Source organism: Squalius cephalus (genome assembly GCF_949319135.1).
Source record: "Squalius cephalus genome assembly, chromosome: 2".
Classification (NCBI taxonomy): Eukaryota; Metazoa; Chordata; class Actinopteri; order Cypriniformes; family Leuciscidae; genus Squalius; species Squalius cephalus.
This window is the reverse complement of record NC_137123.1, coordinates 46613415-46632082: the sequence shown is the minus strand read 5'-3', so window position 1 is coordinate 46632082 and position 18668 is coordinate 46613415. Positions and strand designations below refer to the sequence as shown.

The window sequence follows — 18668 nt, the reverse complement described above, 5'->3', positions numbered from 1 at the left end:
GCAATTTGCATAAGCAACTTACTGGTTCAAACTTATTTTTATTTGCTTCTTTTTGGAACCGGAGATGCTGTACTATTTCAGAAGATCCGTATTGATGCCACCTCTCTGCTAGGTTTCCACTGTAAATTTATTATGGTTACATTTAGAGGAATGAACTAGCAGATTGTTTCACTGACACTGGACATATATAAATATAAACATTGGTTGAAATAAAGTGCATGATTTTATGCACAGGTGAATTTGATTTTTCAAAAAGTGTGTAAAGTGCATCACATCACCACAATGCATGGCAATGACAAGTCTTTAAACTAAAGAGCATGAAATAGTACATTAAATAAATGCAATAATAACAGCAACGACCAAACAAAATTTACCAGAATAGGCAATAGGAATATATTTAAAAAATTTAAAAATTAAAAAAAAAGCACCATCACCCATATAAAGGAATAAAGGACACCTCGCAAAGAAATAGAACAAGAGAAAGATGCTTCATAATGCTGTAACATTCAGGCAAAAGTCCAGTTATTTTAAAATCACAGACAATTTGGCTGATTCAAATAATATTTATATTTCCCACTCATGCCTGAAACATAGCAACATGTATGAGCGAGGTTAAGCATAAGCCAAGCTACAGGTCTCACAATGTCATTAGTCACCTTCACTTCAGCTTCTGTCGCCACACTGCTCGTTTCAGAATCACGATTATCCTCAATGATTCCACTAGTTTTACTGTGGGCCTGAGAATCCTCATCTTCATCACCATCCTTACTAAGAGTATTATTGTGGTTTCCAACTTCCTTGTTCTCACTGATGTCAATTTCAGTCATGTGTGTTTCATCCAGGCTGTTTTTTCTGGCCTCTGATTGGCTCAGAGATTCTGCAGTATTTTGGAGGCCCTGTTCTTTAGGGTCCAATTGATTATCCTGTGAAGCATTCTTCTCCGAGTCAAAACTAGCTTCTGACATTCCTGAAAGTAAACATACATATGAGCAACTGACCAAGTTTTTTTTCCCTTGTTGAGCTGAATTCAAGAAAATGTTAGAATTCCACAGAGGCTGATGTTTCAGGAAGGGGATCTGCCATTATACATTACGGAACAAACATCCACTTTAAGTACAAACCACCTGTAATTATTACAGGTCAATGACCAAGAACCAATGTTGATGGCTGAAATTCAGACCTGGCAAAAGATGGGTTAGTAAATCGAAATACAGTGTATGCGCCACCTTTCTGTCGAATGTTAGTTTCAATTGGCTTTTAGATAATGTTTTTGACAGAAAGCCAAATACAGTCCTTCTTATAGACCTTATGTAGCCCCGCCCCTTTTCAGCGCTGCGCTCATTGTCTTTTGACTTCCGGTCTGTATTTTCACAGTGATCTTAAGTATTTATGAATGAACGGCTTGTTTTAAAATCTTCCCGGTCTACTGACATTTGTTGAGACATCTGCTTTAAACATTACAATCCTCATGATAACTTTCGTTAACTTTACATTAATTATATCCACTTCAAAAGCTAATTACTCCTGGACAGCAATGCCATAGAAATATACAGAGCGACTGCAAAAACGGAAGTTCAAAGACAATATTCTAAAGATGGCGGCGCCCTCGTTTCTCTGGCACATAAGGTCTATAAACTACACAAAGAAATGCAAATTCAGGCCTAAAAAGACATTTTATACATTTGCAGCACTTTGTACAGCAGTGACTAGTGACTAAGATCCACCATCTACACTACTCACATCCAAAATATTAACTTTAATAAGGGAAGAGTTAAATTATAAATTAGACTAAACTCACAATAGATGGCTGAAGAATTAGCCAAACTCTTTTATGATAAGCTATGCATCTGAATGAATATTGAAATTTATATATCCATGTCTGTGCAGTGTGCACACAGAGAATCTCCCATGATGCACATATCAGTAAGAGTTGAGTTAACCTAGAAAATAGGGTAAAAAGTTTGTATAATGAAGCTCCAGTTACACATTGTGATGTTTTCTACAAAGGAAGGCTCAAATGTTCTTTAATTATTAATGTCTTGTCTAGATATTTTCATATCCAGTAAACAATATAAAAATTATATTCAATACCAAAAGCAACCTCATACTATGATCATGCTGCCTCACCAGTGTCATTTACAGTAATCTCAATTGTATTTGTATTGCTTGCCATGCAAATCTGTCCTAGTTTTGAAGATTGGTTAACCATTCAAACATATATTAACCATGATTTTACTACAAATACCAAAAAAAAAAAACTTACTATAGTTAAACCATGGTAATCATGGTTTTGCTACATTAACCAAGTTTAACCATGGTTTTTGTGGTAAAACTGGTTATACAAATGGTAATCAATTTGCCCAAACACATGGTTACTACACTTTTACTATAATAAAACCATGGTTAATTTTCATACCGTGTTCAAGAAAATTGTACAAGTGTAATTTACTCATTCCGAGTTTGAAATAAAATATTTAGAATTTTTAAGCATCTATTTAGTTTTAATAGAAGAAGGGTAAAAGTAGGCCACAGACAATTGTAGGAAGAAGCCCACTGTTCCTTCAAAAAAAAAAAAAAAAAAAAAAAAAAAAAAAAAAAACCTGGACAAGAAATTAAGAAACCTATTACGGCGAAGGCCTCACACTGGAAGATCTCACTTAGGTCACGCTAGTTTGAACTCTTCATTGGACCGTCAAGTCACATGACGTTATTAATATTCATGAACAATTCCTTTGCCATAGTAGGATTCGTTATTTCGCGTCGTGGACACGTAAACGATTTTCTACTTTCCAATGTTAAGCAACATGTTAATGCCGCACAACACTAACAATCAAAAACAAAACAAGGTGTATATTTAAAAGCATCCTCTTTATGAACACAAGTTTTGTTGCTTAATTAATGGCATTGTCTTATTCCTTCCTGGAATTCAATCTCTCACTGTTGCACCCGCACGTCACAAAGTTGCTATTGAGTTACTTCCTTTGCCTGGAGCACTTCAGTCGAGTTACGTGTTACAAAACGCAATAAACATGCCCTTTTACTCTCTATACCGCTTTTAAATCAACGATGCGTCCTTCATTAATCATGAACATATGAATGATAAGGAATATGAAGAGTTGACATTCAGTTTTTTCGCCTCCTCATCTAAGGCGTAAATGATTAGAACCGAATATAAAACAAGTCGACAGTTTGGTATGCTGAATTTCCTTAAGTTACTTTTTCCCCCATGGAAGAGGAGGCAGAGGATCAACCCTGCACACTGAAGCCATCATGCCAGCCATCATACATTCATGAGCACCGATGCAACAGTTGACTCTGTTCAACAGCACTCACCTGCACACGGATTACAACTGTTCTCTTTCCTGTTGCACAGCTCGTTTCATAAAAATAATCTTGGCTTGACTTTGAGTTGCTAGGTGTATCATTCGATACACAGCGAGTCCCTCCACAGCTCAGTGAAAGTCTTTTCAAACACACCCGGAAGAGGACGTGTGTGTCAGTAGATATACTGGAACCAGAGCATGTCTGTCTCCTAGCGGTCAAAATAACAATGCCAACACCGACCAAACAATAAACATCGTACAGTAACCACAGAAACAACTCAAATATAAATCAGATCCATATTTTATTATTTGATTTATTATCATTTGATTTGATTTTATTATTATACTGTTTATTCGTATTTTAAAAGAGCAAATGTGTATTATATATTTTTAAATGTAATTTTTTTAATGTTTTTAATTAATGTTTTAATTTTGTTATTATTAGTTTTTGATATTTATATGTAGCTTTAATTTGTATTTATTTTTGTATTTGAATCATTTTAGTACTTAATCTTAAGATAATTTTCATCTAATATTTGTATTTTATTTTATGTCAGCTGTCTTCAGAAATGCATTTAATATACTGACTTTACATTTAGTCCAAAACAATTTTGTGGTGGTTAAACCGATGACTAGTATACAACATTTTTGTGGTCTCCTCGTGGATCCAGGGGCGCCGCCAGCAATTTTTGGGCCCTATGAAAGAATATGAGGTTAGGCCCCCTGCCGCACCCATTCCATTAATAAAATCGATCTCTGGGGCCCCCAAAAGTGCATGGGCCCTTAGAATCGTCCTAACTTTCATCCCTTAGCGGCCCCGCTGCATGGATCATTCCAAAACGTAGCATGGAAATCCAAATAATGGGTGTCTTGTAAAATCTGCTCTACCTTGGTAAACGGAAACAATTTTCTTATCAAATTAGCCTATTTATTTTTAGAGTGCATATCTACAGTATGTTGAGTGCAAGTACGCATACAATTTTAGCCACTAGGTGGCATGGTAGGCTATGTATGTTTTAGTAGTGTACAACAGCCCACATGCTAGGGCAGACCCCCCCCCCCCCCAAAAAAAAATCTAAGCATATATTCATTTCTAATTTATCCTTTTTTTTTTTTTATTCAGCAAACATTTTACATTTCTGCAAATATACTGAATATTAGTGAATTTTATTGTGATTCTATTGATAAAGTTATTGTTAAAATAAGTTTTAATATGCAGTTTGATATAATGCAACATTTAGTTTTGGGGAAAAAAAGTTTGAGCATCTCTGCTCTAGTGGTTTTCAAATTAGGGTAAAAAAAATAAAGTGTTATGTTTAGGGCTGTCAAAAGTTAACTTGTTAAGTTAAGTTTAAAATAAAGTTACCATTAATTAAATATGTTTAACATGTTCATTTACAGCTCTAGTTTAACAGTAAGAAAAAAGAAAAGTACTTATAAAGCATTTCTGAATTCAGTGCCATCACTAGGGGCCACTAAAGACCACAAATACCTGCAACTAACTGAAGGTCTGTTTTAAAGTTACAGGTCTGTTTATCAGGATGGTGGCAAAAAAAAACTTTAAGAATAAACACCACGTATGATTTTCTTTTCTTAAATTTATTTGCTCTTATTTTGTATTGAGTGACGGCTGAAGAAAAAAATGATACAAATCATCAATGATCAAATTACATTACATGACGGTGGGTGTTAATAAATGCACTTAACACTAATGAAATGACAACATATTGCTACTGTGACAAACAAATAAAATGCTACAGATGTTGAAAATATGTACAAACATAAAAACCTGAATATTTACAGAGTATGACAAAAGTTTGGACATTACCATGAGATGATTTAACTTACCAACTTCTGTACATAAAGTACAATTGAATCAACATTGCTCTAAATGAGCACTGAGACCGAGAGAAAAACATCTCTGTGGTTTTACCAACATGTGACTTTACTCTAATACTGGGTATTCATAAGCCAAAACAAAACAGCAAACAACTTTGTGAGCATAACAAGAAACAGACCCATACAGTACAACATTATTAATATAACTGACACAGAAAAGAAATAAACCAATATTGTGTATACAAAATTGCTGATTGAAATTCAAAAGGCATAACATAGAAACAGTGCAGTATTTAGGCTCAAGTATGGAGACAAAAACACTGGGTTAAAGAAATGATGCATTTGTGGCCTTCTCATAACTGTCTGGGGAGAAATGAAAACATTCACATTAACGTATGATTATGCTTCAGAGACTAGCGTCACATGGGATATTTTGAAACATTGAGAATAGAGCCAGCTATCTCATTGTGCTCATAGGAAAACTAACTGTTGGCAGATTCCATGTAGTCCATGCTAAAAATAGTGTCTTAACCATGTTTGATAGAGGGAAACATCTTTCATCTTTTTTTTTTTCTTCTATCATCTTATGGCCTTAAAATCTTCACACCTACCATTTTAACATCTCACATAAACTACATATTTACAAAATATATGATAAACCCTTTCTAATTAATGGGTCTGGTAATTCCAGTCATTTCTGTGAGGACAATTATTGCAATGGCATACAGTGGCATTCTATGGATTTTAACTTTGTTGCAACGAAGATTATCATAAAGATGTTCAATAGGGTTCATGTCTAGACTTTGTGCTGACTGGTCAAATTCTTGCACATCCAACTCAATAAATCAATACTATATGGAAATTGCTTTGTGCAAAGGGGTATTGTCATTTAGAAACAGAAAAAAGACCCTGCCAAAACTGCTTAAACAAAGCTGGAAGTACAGAATTGTCTGGAATGACATTATAATGAGAAGCATTACAGGGATAGTTCAACCAAAAATTAACGTTCTGTCAAGACTTTTCTTTCCCTTCTTTTCTGCCCCTCCATTTCAAGTCTATTAAACCAAACCTTTGATGCTTCAAAATGTTCATAAAGGCATCATAAAAAGACATCCATATAGGCGAGACATGATGGCTTTATATGATGAACAGATTTCATTTAGGCTTTAATCACATAAAAACAGGGATCAACATGCATAGAGCAAATCAAATCTAGTAAACGGAAGCTCAGACATGCTTTCTTGATAAACGAGAATCAATTAAGTATCACGGAAGCACGTTCAAGCTTCCTGCAAGAACCAGCGAGGTTTGTTCTTACGCGACAAGCAAGTAATGTTAAGCGAGTTTAGCATATTTGTTGAGTTCTATGCATGTGCGTTGATCAACTTTTATATGTGAATAAAAGCCCAAATTAAATCTGTTCATCATTTAAAGCGATCATGCCTCTTCAGACGACTTGGATTATGCCACTTGATTCATAGGGACCACCTTACAATGTCTTCTACAATTTTTTAAAGCATCAGCATTTTGGTTGAATAGACTTTCAATGGAGGACAGCAATCTCTCAGGTTTCATGAACAAATATCTTCATTTGTGGTTCGAAGATGAACAAAAATCACAAAAGATGAACATGGATTTGGAACGACATGAGGGTTTTTGGGTGAACTATCCCTTTAAAGTTTGTTTTCACTGGAATTAATGGAATAGCCAAACTCGTTAATTAGAAGGGGGTTTCCACATACTTTTGCCCTTATAATGCAGCATCTCATTAATCTAAGCCAATTTTAAAATAATAGCATTGAAAATTTAGACTAAAGATATAAAACATCTCTCTGGAAATTGTTCTGCACATGAGTATTGTGGATGGTAAATATTACAGGTAAAGTAAATGAACAAAAGTCATGAGTAGAAATGAAAAGTTAGAACTGAGCTGAATCTATGCTAGGTACTTTTTGACAGTTACATCCGACAGCTCCACTACCCTCAATCCTGAGATCTGAATGGCCAGTTCTCAAAATGGCAATGGGAAAGCAGACATTAGGGTTTTGAATGAACTTTTGCATCTATCTATGGTGTGACTCTAACAGGTCTTCATTTTCAAGATCCTTTGAGTGCTCTGATCAGTGGACAATCCTAGCACTGAAGTTTGCGAATACTGCGGGAAATTCTCTTAAACTCCCGCTGACCCTTCTGCCAGCGCTTCAGTGATGTGATGACTAAATGACCGTCCATCTTCTGGCCCATCACCAGATAAGCAGCGTTGATGTCATTCATTTCGTCGCACACACACTTAAGACCATCTTTCAGCCAAAGCACTGTCTTCCTGAGGTCACGCTCAGTGACGCCACCATTTAGCTTGTAGATAGTCTTGCTCTTGGTTTCTGGAATGATCTTTGTGTCGCCATTCATGTAGGAGATCTCCTTGACTTTGATCTTTAAAGCTAGTGAGTGAATATGATTGAAGGTTGAGGACAATGGATATAAACAACTGTTTAAATTCATTGCAAACTATGTATATATATATATATAACCTTTTGGTTTTTCTGAACACTTAAAAATAAACGTTCCTCAGTAATTCTTTGTAGATCATTTTTTCATTTTCACATAGTCTGCTGAAGAGTATTAAGATGCCTAAAAGTGCATCTTAAGCCAGTGAAGAACAGTAAACCAGCCTTTGCTGGTTTAAGCAGATTTTTCAGCAACTATATGTGACCCTGGACCACAAAACCAGTCATAAGTCGCACAGGTATATTTGTGGTAATAGCCAATAATACATTGTATGAGGCAAAATTATCGATTTTTCTTTTATGCCAAAAATCACTTATATATTAAGTAAAGATCATGTTCCATGAAGATATATTGTAAATTTCCAACCATAAATATATGTATATAAAAAAATATTTTTGTGAGTGGATGCAGCAAAATCACGAACAAAAATGGACAACTTTAAAGGTGATTTTCTCAATGTTTCGATTTTTTTTCCAAAGGTTCTTTAAGTTTTTGAACTCTATAAAGCACCAGATGGTTTTCAAAAGTCCCTTGTGAAATTTAAAGGGATATTTCATGCTAGTTCTCCCAAAAATGAAAATTTATGTTATGATTTACTCCTGTATGCATTCTGTTCTTTTGAGGAACACAAAAGAAGGAATTCTGAGAAATGTCTCATGGTCAGTTTTTTTCTTTTTCTTCCCCATACAATTAAGTCACATCAAGTGTTGTTTTGGACCCCAGTTGCATTCATTTTATGGGAAAAATGAGTTGAAATATTATAAAAAATATTTTATTTTGTGTTCTGCAGAAGAAAAAAAAGAAAGAAAGTAATACATGTTTGGACATGAGGGTGAGTAAATGATCTTCATTTTTGGGTGAATATGGCTCATAGCTTTAGGCTGCATAACCCATTTAGGTAATAAGGAACCTTTATTTTTAATAGTGTAAAACAGAGATAACTCTACACTAATTCAGATGCTTAAAGCAAACATAAAACATACTGTATCCTTACCGAAGTCATTTTTGCACAGGCTGTCCACAATTTCATTGTCATTCTCAGGCTTTTCTTTGCAGGCATCACACACCTTTGGAACTGGTGGGGGGAAAAAGAGAGAGAGAGAGAGAGAGAGAGAGAGAGAGAGAGAGAGAGAGAGAGAGAGAGAGAGAGAGATCACCATATCAATGAAGGTAAAGGGTGAAGATGCATCTAAAAAGTGAATTATACTTTCATACCTTCCTTGGTATCTGGCACTAAAGCATCTGCACCAGCGGGTGGTATGCACAGGTCATTATCCAGAGGGAAGCGATCGCAGTCCAGCATGTCCGGCCAAGGAAACCCAAAAGCGGCCATCACTGGAGCGCAGCCGCTCTTCACGTTCTCACACAGTGACCTGCACGGCTGAATCGGCTCGTCCAGATCATCCAGACACACCGGAGCAAACAGAGAGCAGAGAAACTTCTTGGTGTCCGGATGGCACTGTTTTTGCACCAGAGGGGTCCAGGAAGATGCCTGCTGCAGAACCTCGTTCATGGTTTCGTGTCCGAGGAGGTTAGGCAGCCGCATGTCCGTGTACTCGATGTCATGGCACAGGAGCAGGTTTGCAGGAATGGGTTTGCAGTTGCTCTTTTTCTGAAAGAGCTCTGGCTGATCGAAGGCGTATAATCCATGAAGCGCATCCAAATATCCAGGTAAGGTAAGCGTAACCAGCAGTGCCAAATACGCGCGCATCTTTATTTCAGTTTTGCGGAGACAGAAGTCTAACGAGGTGTTATGGATAACTGAATTCTCTTCTGTGCCAACCTGTTATCTTAGGAAAGTCTGGGCGGAGCGAGAGAAGGCGCTCAGATGTCCACGGTTGTTACGCTGTTTCCTGCATATAGCCTAGGTTTGATTTCACAACCTAGTTAGTTAGGATGCACACCTACATCGCTTTTGGTCATCGAACGTTCGAATTTGTGAAAAATGTTTCCTCTCAACTAAAAAAAGCAAGTTCCAACTTTGCTAACGAGTGTTATAAAAACGTTAGGCTATTTCTGTTCTCTGTAGGCTACGTTCAAAACGGACCCAAACCTTACAAAAAGATTATTCAAACTAGAAGTAGGGCCTAAGATTTTTACTTTTTATGTACTTTTCAGATATATAAAACAAAATTATACAAGTGGCTTATTTATCTTTTTGTAGCCTGCTTCTATTTCATAAGAAATAACACTTATAAAAAGGTTTTTTTTTTGTTTGTTTGTTTTTGCAGCGGTGCCATTGTGTTCCCCAAAGAACCTTTCGGTGAACAGTTTTCATGGAACCATTGAAGCTAATAAAGAGCCTTTATTTTCAAGATACACTCAAGTGCAATGAATGCAGATTGTTAAAGGGTTAGTTCACCCAAAAATGAAAATTCTGTCATTAATTACTCACCCTCATGTTGTTCCAAACCCGTAAGACTTTCGCTCATCTTCAGAAAACAAATGAAGATGTGAGAATGTGAGAGCTTTCCGTCCCTTCATTGACAGCTACACAACTACCACTTTGAGGCCTCAAAAAGTTTATGAAGAGATCGTAAAAATAATCCATATGAATTGAGCGGTTAAATCCAAATTTGTGTTCCGAAGATGAACGAATTGCTTACGGGTTTGGAACGACATGAGGGTGAGTAATTAATGACAGAATTTTCATGACAGAATCGACTTATTTAAATGACTTGATGGTGATAAAGCACTTACACAGTCATATTACTATGACAATATTTCATATGAAAATATGCAAGATATTGTGGTAGATTTTTCTTTTTTCGCACCTGACCTAAGACTACCTGGGTCTCGTCTACAATTGACGGCCCCGTTCAATAATATTTATAGCGCGTCTCCTCATCGACGTCGGCCGAGTCCCCTAATCCTATACTCTAGCTTCTGTTATTTGGTTGAAGCAAACTCTGTTTTCTTGTTTACTTCATTGTTAATCACAAGTCCCCTATTTGTTATTTATACACTCACAGTCACGAGTTTTCGACCAAAGGGTTTGGAAACATTTAAGATTCAAAAGCATATGAATGTTGTTCCTGCAAGAAAAATAAATGTTAGTTATGATTAATTAAAAAATCCATCAAAATATCCATTCTCTTTTCTTTTCAAGTGATCAATTGATTTATGAGTTGCTGTGTAAGGCTTTCATTTGGTAGGTGCATAATTCATATGGTGAATGATGCTGTGGTCTTTACCCTTTTCACACTCACGGTCATCTGTCATCATTAAGGCACAATATGAGAAGTTCATAAGTTTATACAATATGGCTAACATTTTTCATCTATATATATATATATATGTGTGTGTGTGTGTGTGTGTGTGTGTGTGTGTGTGTGCGTGTGTGTGTGTGTGTGTGCGTGTGTGTGTGTGAAGTAAAAATGAGAAAGAATGAGAATGATGGAGAAAATAAGAGCAAGAGAGCTGTTGAGGGAATCTGAACTCCTGCAATAGATCTGGTTCCTGCATCATTCATCACTCTGTACGGTCCAGTTTTAAGCCACTGAGTGGGTCACACAAACAAACCCTTTCTCATCTCAAGACAGCCTCCCACCCCTCGTCCCTCTAGAGTTAAAGGAAGCTTAGAGTTGACAGCGACAATTCTGAACCACATAATTTGTTAAGTGAAGACAAAGGTTCTTTATAGTGGAAAAAGGTTATTTTTAGATTATTAAAATGTTCTTCACTCTAAGAAAAATGGCCATCATTAAATCAAAATCAAAATGCCATCTCTGCAAAAATCCTTTTGAATCCTTTTTAAGAGTGTAAAAAGAACATTTTGTTGAATGGAATGGATCCATGGATGTTTAAGGTTCTTCATGGAACCATATAAATACCAATACAAAAACATAATTTTTAAGAGTGTATTGTAATGGTCTGGTTGTATGTCATTTTAAGACCCATGTTTAGGGTTTCCTCAAGTCTTGCATTTGTGAGGAGAATGACGAAGGCGAATATATGCTGTGCCATTCTGTTCTGGTTTATGCTTTAAAAAAAAAAAAAAAAAAAAAAAAAAAACTATTGTTAACGGCAACCTGTGTTATGTGGATCATTTACAATACACTATAGGTTACAGTATGTAGCATTGTTGAGACACATTTTTTAGATCTGTCTTGTCACCAGGTAACTGAGTAACTGAGTAACAGTTTCTCCTAAAGTCCTTGTGGAGAAATTCCCCTTAGGCTTCTAAAGGTCATAGGTTCAGAGGCCCCCATTAAATACAGGTTAGCTGCTGGGGTTTCCCTTCTTTGGGATCCTGCTGGGAAGAAGTCATTTAAAGGCTTGTTTCTAGCTGTAAAGTGATATTCCTGGGTCTCTATGACGATAAGACAAGTTTTGCTCTCTAGGAGATCTGTGTCCTCCATTTGCCCTTTTGTTGTGCTTATGTTGTGTGTAAGTGTCAATATTTGTCTGTCTAGCCAGAGTGGAGGGGTTACTAATATTGATTAGATACCAGATGGTGTCTTCTTAAGTTTGGATCATTCGGGGTCGCATTTTATGAGCATTACAGACAATGTTTTTTTATATATCAATGAAACGGTTCTTAAACTGATTTAACATCAACTGTTCAGCTGTTGAACAGTCTAACACCAACTGCTTTAACTTAACCTTGTGTCAGACAGCTTAAAAACTGGTTTAAATAAATTAAAATATCAGTGTTGCTGGTTTTATTAAATCCCCTTTCACCCAAATTACATAATGTTTACAAAAATCATGGTGAAATGAAGCTTGAGTTTGATTTAAAAATGGTTTCTTATCAGATTTACTCAGTGCTTTTGACCTTAGAGCCATTCAGAATTGAATTAATAATGCCTTTTGACCCTTTCCAAATTTTCCAATTTTCCAAGTGGTGCTCACTGCAGAGCCAAATGACGTCCAGCTCCACCACCTCTCTGGACGTCATGGGTTGAGCTAGTCCAGCTCCACCTCTGTGGATCTAATAGGTGGGGGGAAAGCGTTATGGGCAGGGTTAGGGTGTGGATGGACCTTCTATAACTCCACCTATTACGCCATATTACATCCAGATAGGGGGAGCTCCAACAATGCCTCTGCAGTGAGCTGCCACTCGAATTGTCCTTCTTTTCCGTGTTTTCACTTACGGTGGGAGGCGCTATTGCGCATATTCTGAAAGAGGGTAGAATCTCTGGATCAAAACACAGGCAAAAAGGGAGCAGCAACAAGTGACAAAAGCATTGCTTATGCATGTTGTATTCTTTGAAAGAGTCTATTTATACTAGTGCAAATAGCTCCGCCCATATCTAGTTGGGCCAAATAAAACTATTTTTTGCAATAGTGTAGGGGTAAGGCGCATGGTAGAATCTTTTGACGCAAATCGACCAGAGTTCGAATCCGCCTTTTGCCGAACTCGCTCTACTCCCTTTTCCCATCACATATCGGACCGGAAAGGCATTTATTTTCAATAAAAATGAAGAAAATATTGAAAAAGTGTAAATAAAGTGTCTAACGTGTGTTTAATAATAAAGTGTTTATCGGTTAGGGGTAGGGGTAGGTGTAGGGAGGGCTTTATTGTCCCAATAAGGTGGCATCCATTTCATAATTGTAATAGCCTAAATATAATCATTTACACTTGCATGCCATTTAATGTACAACTACACTGAGGTACAAATAGTTGGCTATCTGCCTCATTTATAAATAGCATCCAACTATTTACACTGAATGCAAAGAAAATACTGCCATAAGAAAATATTTTTTTACATAGAGTAAATAGAATCTATCTCTATTTTAATTTATTGTAAATAGAATCTATTGCTATTTAAACTTAGGGTAAATCGCATCTATCTCTATGAAAATACGCTATTTTTCTTTACTGTAAATATAATCTATTGCTATTTAAACTTAGCATCTATCAATATTTGCACTTAGTGCAAATAGCCGCTGCCAAAAAAGAATGCATGAAGCTTGAATAAAACGGGTTATTATGTTTAAATGAAGAAGCTTTGTTCTTTCTTTTGATGTATTGCAGGTTGAGATATTCATACAACAAAATATTCTGGGGGCCATGGAAGTTTTGTGAAAATTATCAAAAATGCTGGTGGTGGCTGGCAATTTTTTTTTTTTTTAAAAAACGCTTGTGGGTGGGGAAAGAGTTGAAATCCAGGTAAAAAAAAATAAGATGCTGTATTGCAATTGGAATTTGAACATAAGTAAAAAATAAAATTGATTGAAATTCTCAAAAAAATTATATAATTATTTTTTCATTCTAATTGCTAGAAAAACAGTGTCAAGACAAACTTTGAATGTTAGTTTGACAAAGACTTGCTTGAAAATGTTTTGGGGAAAAAGGTTTAAAAGGCTTGAAGTGTAAAAGGATAGTTCACCCAAAAATGATGCCATAATTTACAGTATTCACCCTTATGATGTTCCAAACCTATATGACTTCCTTCTGTAGAACATCATTAGCATATTTTGAGGTATGAGGTATTTTATATTAGTTGTTGTTACTTGTATGTTGTTCAATACAAAGAAACTTGATGGTTACCAAAATTGTTTGGTTCAAAATATCTTTTGTGTTCTGCAGAGGAAATGCCAAGAAAAGTATCATATTAACTTTCCTAAACTATTTAAAAGTGTATGCTTAACAAACAGAGATAATTAACTACTAATTAACAACTAATTCAAAATGTAACCTGTGATGTTAAGTGATGTAGAAGTTAAAGTTTAGCGCTTGTAATCAGGTCGCTAGTTCGTCTCCAAAAGGGTTTGGAAACATTTAGGATTCAAAAGCATATGAATGTTGTTCCTGCAAGAAAAATAAATCTTAGTTATGATTAATTAAAAAATCCATCACAATATCCATTCTCTTTTCTTTTCAAGTGATCAATTGATTTATGAGTTGCTGTAAGGCTTTCATTTGGTAGGTGCATATTTCATATTCTTTGGTGAATGATGCTGTGGTCTTTACCCTTTTCACACTCACGGTCATATGTCATCATTAAGGCACAATATGAGAAGTTCATAAGTTTATACAATATGGCTAACATGGCTAAAATATTCTGGGGGCCATGGAAGTTTTGTGGAAATTATCAAAAATGCTGGTGGTGGCTGGCAACATTTTTTAAAACGCATGTGGGGAAAGACTTGAAATCCAGGTAGAAAATAAGATGCTGTATTGCAATTGGAATTTGCAAAAAGATTAAATAATTGAATACATTTTAATAAAAAAGTATGGCTAAAGCTATAACACAGTTGCAACTATCTGACGTGATATTTTTAAATACATATTTTGTAAAAAAAATGTATGAAATTTTATTTTTATATGTGTAGCATGAATTGTATGTATTTAGCATAGTCTTTGGTCAGTTGTGTTTCTCCTAAGAGTCAGTGCAGGGTTAAAAGCTGTCTTCGGACCAGTTTTGAGATATAACCTTCACCTTCAGCCTTCATAGCTGACAGCAGGTTCTCATTAATGTGCCCATGAGAAAATGAGAGCCAGCTTGCAGCAGTTCAGCATCTTACATCTGTACCTCTCTAACCTATGTGTCTCTCTCTCTTTCTTTCCTCAACTTCCAACTGCATTACACATCACTATTTCCCTAATAATTTTTTTTTTTATCAAGATTCACATGTCAGGCCACTGTCATAAATAATTAGAGAACGTATGCTTTCTCTGCCTGTGACCCTGCAGAGGCTAAATCGGTTTGGAGAATGGATGGATGTACTTTCTGGCAAGAACAAATGGGCCTTTGATAGTTAAACATCTTCTAGTGTAAGTTCAGTTCTTCAGCGTATTTATTTCTTCGACATTAAAGTTCTTTTTCTTTTTCAAATAGGGTGGTCAAATAACAGGAAAGTATGTTGGCTCATACAAACTGTAAATGCTGCCAGCAGTTGTTATTATAGGGTAAATATTTTGTTTCCCAAAGGGCACACAGCAATCATAATGTAACAATTGCATATCTTTCCTCATAATTGTTTCTTTGAAATTAATATTCGGTGTTGCTTGTGGTAAAAGAGTCAAAATTTCCGGTAAGATAAATATGTTTCTACTTTGTAAAACTAAAGTAAGTTGTACGGTGATATCTTCAATGAGATCGTCAAAAAGGGGAACTTGTTATTTTAAAGACCAGGGGCCGTATTCACAAAGCATTTTATCTTACCACTAGGAGTACTCCTAAATCGCACTAAAATATTTTAGCTAGGAGTTTTCTCTTAAAAGTTATTCACAACACCTTTCAGACCTACTCTTAGTAAAGAAAAATGACAACTCCTAAACTAAGAGTGAGTCTTCGTTGCTATGGATGACGTCATTACTCATGCACGAGCTTGACTGAAGTGACCACCTTGATTGGCTGATGATTGTAACGCGGGAATGATTCCAAACACCTCCCCTACGATGATGAGTGACAGGTGACAGGTCTGAGAATGCGTGCGCTACACAAGTAGTGCGAAGGACGGAAGATGATGAATAACTGAATAAATAGCCTACATGAATAAAGAGTAAGGCAAAACAAATAGCCTAGTAGCCTAATGAAACATATGGATTGATGCAATATCTTTGCAACATTACTGAATTAATCTGTCACTATATGCCTCTGCCTACGTTTGCAAAGAGAAGAACATTTTAATTTGATTCACAATGAAACAATTAGTTTACATGCAATGAGTAGCCTAGTTTTGGTTGTTGTTGGTGGCGTTATTGCATCCCTAGTTATGCCTACAATGCAAAATTGTTCTCTCGCGATTGGAAGCTCCTGTTGCCGCCGCATATACGCATTTCAAAACATCGCAACGTGAAATGCCACAAAAAGCGGTTTGTGAATAGGTCTTAGTGAGTTAGGAGTCCTCTCGACTTCTTTTAAGCTGTCCCAGACTTAGGTGCTACTTTTAGGGCTAAAATGCTTCGTGAATTACTCTTAGTGAAAAAAATTAGGAGTCCTAAAGTTACGAGTGACACGCCCATTATTTTTAGGAGTTGCTCCTAAATTCGCCAGTTAGGAGCTACTTTTAGCCTTAAAATTCTTTGTGAATACGGCCCCAGATCTATTAATTTATTCAAAATTTCACACATGCTATGACTAGAGATCTTCTATTAACTTCCATGATTATGTTTATTTAAATAAAAGTAAAATTCTGATATTTTAATATGTGCCATAAATTCAAAATGGTCAGGTTGATGATACAAATGTCCATATCATAATGAAGAAAAAAGGCTCATTAAAATAATGAAAAAAGAGACATATTTATATTATTACAAAAGAAAATTGTTTACTCTTTTAATATTTTTTTCAGAGAAAAAACATACTCACTGATAAGTATTTTAACAATTTTGTCTGCCAATGTCTATTAAAAATCAGGGCTGCATTTCTCAAAAGCATTGTGAGCTAAGTTGATCATAAAGACCACTGTTGGCAATGGTTCTATGATCACCGTAGGCTCAGGATGCTTTTTGGTTGCACTTTATTTTACAGTACAGTACTTACATGTACTTTCAGTACATGCTTGCCTATATAAAAAAGTACCCAGTAATAATTAACTACATTAGGTTTTTGTGTAGGTTCAGGGTTAGTGCCACTCTACATGTACATGTGGAATGGGATATTGGGATTGTGAAATAAAGTGTTACCAATATTATACTTCTGACACTACCTGACATATTTAGTCATTACATTTAACCATATGAAATCAACATACATACAAAGATAACTTTTCGAACAAAGTGGAACGTGTTTGAAACTAGATTTCCTTTTCCTTATTGTGAACACTTTAAATTGTCATTCAGGGAATGTGGGGGATTAACTGTGGATGAGGTCTAAAGATTCAGCAGAGGGCATTAGCACTCATGTGGACTGTGTCTCCCCTGCTGGGAAGGAAAAGGGCAGTTTAGAGAGAGAAACAAGCTGCAGCCCTAACAAGCTTGTTAGTGTCAGTCTCGGCTCTGCACAGCTTGAGCTGAAGAATTCAATCACACTGCAAACGTATTAATGTAACTGAAGTTCCATGTAGTCATAGAGATTGTGCTTACATGCTGTAATTCAAAAATGCCCCTCAATAACACATACAAAGAACTGGGAGGTAATTGAGTCAGCATGTAACCAATGGCAGTATAGACTGAATGACTAATGTGGGAAGACTTTCTGCAAGTGTGTCTGCATGTGTGAGTGAATGTGTCTGTTTTTTGTGTGTGTTTTTTTCAAAAGCAGGCCTATATGAGATTAATTTTATTGCTCAAGGTTCTAGTCATTTCTTTCGTAAATGAAATCTGTAAGTCAAAGTCTGGTCCACATTGAGAAAAACAAACAAACACAAACTGTGCATGCGTTCTTGTTCACTGGCTAGTGAAGTATGAAATTCAGAGGTGCTTATATACCGTGCTACCAATTATATATATACCATGCTATATTATAGTATATACCATGCGGTTTGTTCTTGGCCCACAGATACATACACAGATTAATATATTTAGCTTCTCTTCAAAGTAGCTGAGATTTCAGTATACAAGTTTAAATCACATACAGTACCACCAATAGAAAAACATGAACTTTTTTACAACATTTATTAATCTATGTTAATGTTCATATACTATTTTTCAATTTATGTCCGTTCATACAGTGTTTGTAATTTTTACAGAAAAAAATCCTATAAAACCTTGTCATATACTGTACCGTGGAAAGGTTTTAAATGGTTTAACATTGGATCACATGTTTTTTTAAATTAAAAAGTTTAATAATCTAATAATTTACAGTGAAACACAGTAAAAGGACAGTCCTAGATGTACCTGTGTGACACTGTGTACCTAAATGTACCTGTGTATATATTTTATCTAAACAATTTTGTTTCTTCTTATTTTTGTCATAAGTAATCTGGTAATCTGGTATTTTGTTACATTTTCTGTTAATTTGTACTGTATTATTTTAGTGTTGTGTATTACTCTGATTGTTACAGCCCTGTCCCTGTTTTTTAACTTTAGTTTTTTTTTGTGAGAATTCTAGGACCAACTCCTCCTTGGTGGGCGGGATTGCCCTAATGAAAACCAGCTGCACC

General features: G+C 35.7%; 2 protein-coding genes across 5 annotated transcripts in view; both read right to left on the bottom strand.

The window, feature by feature from the left end:
• Positions 1 to 3524, bottom strand: part of arfip1 (ADP-ribosylation factor interacting protein 1 (arfaptin 1)) — a 30396-nt gene extending 26872 nt beyond the window's left edge. For 2 of the 4 annotated variants that reach the window (XM_079852956.1, XM_079852957.1), the window contains exons 1-2: positions 3334 to 3524; positions 657 to 967 (exon numbers count right to left, since the gene is read on the bottom strand). In XM_079852956.1, coding sequence (XP_079709082.1) covers positions 657 to 965 — 309 coding nt within the window. In that variant the 5' untranslated portion in view covers positions 966 to 967; positions 3334 to 3524. The remainder of the gene's footprint in view (positions 1 to 656; positions 968 to 3333) is intronic. The other 2 variants (XM_079852959.1, XM_079852958.1) reach the window with 2 other exon arrangements.
• Positions 3525 to 5642: 2118 nt separating this feature from the next.
• sfrp2 (secreted frizzled-related protein 2) lies at positions 5643 to 9461 on the bottom strand. Its single transcript, XM_079897861.1, has 3 exons — positions 8886 to 9461; positions 8665 to 8745; positions 5643 to 7603 (listed from the first exon to the last, which is right to left on the bottom strand). Exons 1-3 carry the CDS (start codon positions 9379 to 9381, stop codon positions 7296 to 7298), a joined length of 885 nt encoding a protein of 294 aa, XP_079753987.1. The 5' UTR covers positions 9382 to 9461; the 3' UTR covers positions 5643 to 7295.
• Positions 9462 to 18668: the final 9207 nt, after the last annotated feature.

Bases quoted from the DNA above. Each gene is read 5' to 3' on its own strand.
- sfrp2 (XM_079897861.1), bottom strand. From the start codon at position 9,381: ATGCGCGCGTATTTGGCACTGCTGGTTACGCTTACCTTACCTGGATAT. The intron at 8,746-8,885 runs GTATGAAAGTAT...TCCCCCCACCAG, and splicing joins AGTGCCAGATACCAAGGAAG to TTCCAAAGGTGTGTGATGCC. The intron at 7,604-8,664 runs GTAAGGATACAG...TTCACTCACTAG, and splicing joins CCTGTGCAAAAATGACTTCG to CTTTAAAGATCAAAGTCAAG.